The 4,469-nt window shown below is 34.0% G+C and overlaps 1 protein-coding gene across 1 annotated transcript; it reads left to right on the plus strand.

Annotated features, from left to right (window-relative positions):
* Nucleotides 1-1,621: 1,621 nt before the first annotated feature.
* Nucleotides 1,622-3,667, plus strand: LOC104096624 (1-aminocyclopropane-1-carboxylate oxidase 5). Its single transcript, XM_009603027.4, has 3 exons — nucleotides 1,622-1,842; nucleotides 2,240-2,466; nucleotides 2,788-3,667. Exons 1-3 carry the CDS (start codon nucleotides 1,741-1,743, stop codon nucleotides 3,404-3,406), a joined length of 948 nt encoding a protein of 315 aa, XP_009601322.1. The 5' UTR covers nucleotides 1,622-1,740; the 3' UTR covers nucleotides 3,407-3,667.
* Nucleotides 3,668-4,469: the final 802 nt, after the last annotated feature.

A 4,469-nucleotide genomic window follows, 5' to 3' on the forward strand; every position in this document is an offset into this window, starting at 1 on the left:
AATTTCCGTGTTGGCAAATCGTAATACTAGCTACTAGAATTTGTGAGTTAGAGACTATTTGGCCAACGTCCTTTTAAAATCTGGGTATTTTGAAAATTATTTTGTGATAGTGGATTTATAGAAAAAGTACCTCTATATAGTAACAAATTTATGTTTGACCAAAAAATCATTTGATAAAATACTTTTGTTAATATTATAGAACCAGTTTAAACTTGGCTAATCTTTTCAAACAGCACTTTTGCATCAATTACAAAAATAAAGATCACTTATACCATTAGTATCATTTTAATAAATGAATGAATTAAAATATTTATTTTGAGGCTTTAAGTTGTTTTTTTAATTTCATTCAACTAAAATGTGCATGTAAAACTAAAATTAGAAAATAGAGAGAGGAAGCATGTTTTTGAGACTTTAGTCGTAAATATCTGACAATACATAAGGTTATTTTTTATTCATGTTGTTAGGACATAGTTGGTAAATATAAATTTTGAATAAGGGTATTTTGTTATGAAAACACTTTAATACAACTTTGCCTTTCGACTTTTTCCGGCCTCTTCCCTGGAATAGGAAAACAGGTTCTACTCTATTAAACGTTTGGCTAAATAATTTAACTCTCCAAACTAAGTATTTTTTTAAAATTAAATATTAATTTTTTAGAAGCATGGTCAAATAGTCTATTAATCAAACTAGGGACCTCCGAATTCAATTCTGGGCATACGTCCAAATTCAAAATCACGATACGAACCTATCAGAGTCATCAAAACATCGTTCCAGAGTCATTTTCACAAAAGTCAAATCTCAGTCAACATTTTCAACTTAAGCTTCTAAAATGAGAATCACACATCCAAATAAATTCCGAAATATCCATAAATCAAATCTGACCACACACGCAAGTCATGTTACACAATATAAAGTTGCCCAAGATCTCGAACTACTGGATGAAACGCTAAAGTTCAAAACGATCGATCAAGTGATTACATTTGTGAAATATCCGACCCATGAGATATTCTTGTCTATCTCATCTCACCAACCGAGCGACCCCTAATTACTCTTTTGATTATTGTGATGATTGAATGCACCATTATTAATTATCTCATGACGAGAATGCTTCTGTTGTGGGAAAGCAATGCCTCACAAAGACATTGACCTTTTTTCTTAAGTTAGTATTATGTCACCGTCCAATTACCTTACTCTAACGGCTACACTTTCTTAATTTGCTATCTTTTTAAAAATATTGGAAAATAAAAGCAAATAAAGTACTAATAAATTATACTCCCCCGATTCAAATTAGATGAGGTACTTTTCTTTTTAGTCTATTTCAAAATAAATAAATGACATATTTTAAATTTGGAAATAATTCAACTTTAAACTCTTCATTTTATCCATTTTGCCCTTAATGAGAAGCTTTTATAACCACACAAATGTCATGGCCCCACAAAGTTTTTACCCCTGAAACTTTTAAAACCACAAATTTTAAAAGTCTTTTTTTTTTTTCTTAAACTCCGTACCGAGTCAAAGTATCTCGTGTAAATGGAGTATATAGAGTTACATCCAAGGTGGCTGAAATTATTTTGGCTATAAATAGGGGGGTAATCATTTCCTATATTCACAACACAGCATTTCCAGCCTTAACAAAAAGAAAAAAACTGTTCCCACTTTCTAGCATTATTAATTAATTTTCTCTTCCTACTTTCTTCTTGCTCTCTTTTTGGATACTTCTACTCTGTTATAACTGCAGCAATGGCTATTCCTGTTATTGATTTTTCCAAGCTTAATGGAGAGGAGAGAGCTAAGACTCTGGCTCAGATTGCCACTTGCTGTGAAGAGTGGGGATTCTTTCAGGTATTTTATTTTTCTCTTACTTATTTACTCTCTCCGTTCAGAAAAGAATAATATTATTTCCTAATAAGTCGGTTTCGCTAAGAATGACTTATCTCTAAATTTGGAAATAATTTAACTTGATCTTCCCGTTTTATCTTTAATTACATACTTTATAGTGATATAAATATTATAGCATATTCAATATCAAAAGTTTTGAAAGTTTGATATCCACACAAATGTCATGCTATATTAAGATCACAAATTTTAAAAATATTTTAGTTATGCCCGGTCAAACTTTGTCATATAAATTAAAACGGATGGAGTGACATATTGAGGATTCTAGCTATTTTCTTGAATAATGTTTTTGTATGAGCTAGTATAGCTAATAGAAATGTGTGAACTACTATAATTTGTGCAGTTGGTGAATCATGGGATTTCTGTGGAGCTACTTGAGAAGGTAAAGAAAGTTAGTTCTGAATGCTTCAAGAAGGAAAGAGAGGAGAACTTCAACAAGTCAACAGCAGTGAAGTTGCTGAATGAGGTTGTGGAGAATAAGAGCAATGGCAAAGTTGAAAATGTAGACTGGGAAGATGTCTTCCTTCTCACTGACGATAATGAATGGCCCTCCCATATTCCTCAATTCAGGTGAAAGTTTTACATTAATACTATACTAAGTCTATATACCCATCAAAATATGAACTCACAACAAGTTTTACGTACAAACCCTACATTTTTTGTATTCGATATGTTAATCAAAGAAATTATAGAAATCCCCCTCCTTTCTGTATTCACTTTTTGGATCTTAATATACAAGGTAGCGGTCAATGCCTAACTCCTCAAAACCACAGTCAATGGTGGTGGTTTCAATAAATAAATAAAAAGAAAATATGGATAGTATATATATGTTTTTATCATTTCGATCATTTTCGCTAACAAGATATAATATATGTACATTTAAATAAACAGGGAAACAATGGAAGAGTATCGATCAGAACTGAAGAAGATAGCAGAGAGAGTCATGGAAGTAATGGACGAAAACTTAGGTTTAGCAAAAGGGTACATCAAAAAAGCCTTCAATAATAACGGGGAAGAAACATCAGAAAATGCATTTTTTGGGACTAAAGTCAGCCATTATCCACCTTGTCCTCATCCAGAAAAAGTGAATGGCCTAAGAGCACATACTGATGCTGGAGGTGTAATTTTACTCTTTCAAGATGATCAAGTGGATGGTCTCCAAATCCTAAAAGACGGCGAATGGATCGATGTTCAGCCTGTTGAAAACGCCATTGTTATCAACACTGGCGATCAAATTGAGGTCCTTAGCAATGGGAAATATAAGAGTGTTTGGCATCGTGTTTTGGCTAAAGAAAATGGGAATAGGAGATCTATTGCTTCTTTTTACAACCCTTCTTTGAAAGCTACTATTGCTCCAGCACCAGAGTTAATTGTGGAGAATAATAATAATAAGGAAGAAGTGGAATTAAGTACTTATCCAGCTTTTGTGTTTGGTGATTACATGAATGTTTATACCGAGCAGAAGTTTCTACCTAAAGAGCCAAGATTCCGAGCTGTTAGAGCCATGTGATGATCAAGATTAAGGAGAACATGGATACACATTAATGTAGCTTAATTTTAATTTTTTACTGTGTGAAGTCAATAGCCTTTTTCTCCTTTGTTTCATTCATGGGGAGTTGCTATACTTGGCCTTGTCCCAGCAGTGCATAAAATTGTGTCTGCTTTTATTGGAATTTTTAGTGCTTTTGCTTTTCCATTTCTCATATTTCGTTCGCGAAAGTCATGTATCTATTAATTCTGTCTTTATAAATTACAAATTATATATTATAGATATGCATGCTATTAATATATTACGTATTTGTTAGCCATCTTTCTGGTTTCTTTCCTCTCTCTTATTTTATTTCTTATAAATGTTTGTAATGATTTTTGCATCTAATAGTGACTATAAAGAGTCAGAACTTTGACTTACACAAACGAATCAAGATCTTCCACAAACGCAATCGAAAGAGGAAGTGATGTTGCTGAAAAGATCAAGAAAACTCTTGTTCTGCTTGACCTCTCCGGATCTAAGTACTCTGCTGTGAAGGAAGATGATGATTCAAGTGATGGATCCTCCCCACTGACACCACATAGCGTGAGCCAATCGAGGATCAATCTCTGTGACAATCCATGCTACTCTCCATCATCCACGACAATCATGCAAGCCATGGTGACAAACACCTCATCTGTGGAGGAGCAGTTGACAAACTTGACGGAAGCAATCACTGGCTTGACCAAGTGCATGCAAAATCAAGATGCTAAAATCGACAAGCTAACAGATAGGGTGGGAATCTTGATGGAAGAAGAATCTACCCACGCACTTGGCAAGCTCCCAGAAGTTCCAGATAGTGATTCTCCCCCGAGACAAGTAGCATCCGCTAAGGCTATCCCTGTCTCATCTGAAGGGATGATTCCAATCGATCAACTGAAGGAGTTCATTAAAGAAACCATTAAGAACAAGTATGAAGTTCATGTCAAGTCCTCCCTTACATATGCAAAACCATATACTGCAAGGGTTGATATGTTGAAGATGCCTGTTGGCTATCAACCTCCAAAGTTTCAACAGTTTGATGGTAAAGGTAATCCAAAGCAAC

Source organism: Nicotiana tomentosiformis, chromosome 4 (assembly GCF_000390325.3).
Source record: "Nicotiana tomentosiformis chromosome 4, ASM39032v3, whole genome shotgun sequence".
NCBI classification, from domain to species: domain Eukaryota; kingdom Viridiplantae; phylum Streptophyta; class Magnoliopsida; order Solanales; family Solanaceae; genus Nicotiana; species Nicotiana tomentosiformis.

What these genes read in the sequence shown, in the direction of transcription:
- LOC104096624 (XM_009603027.4), top strand. Translation starts at nt 1,741, where the DNA reads ATGGCTATTCCTGTTATTGATTTTTCCAAGCTTAATGGAGAGGAGAGA. An exon ending in AAGAGTGGGGATTCTTTCAG is followed by an intron (nt 1,843 to 2,239) that starts GTATTTTATTTT and finishes TAATTTGTGCAG; the next exon opens with TTGGTGAATCATGGGATTTC. An exon ending in TCCCATATTCCTCAATTCAG is followed by an intron (nt 2,467 to 2,787) that starts GTGAAAGTTTTA and finishes TTAAATAAACAG; the next exon opens with GGAAACAATGGAAGAGTATC.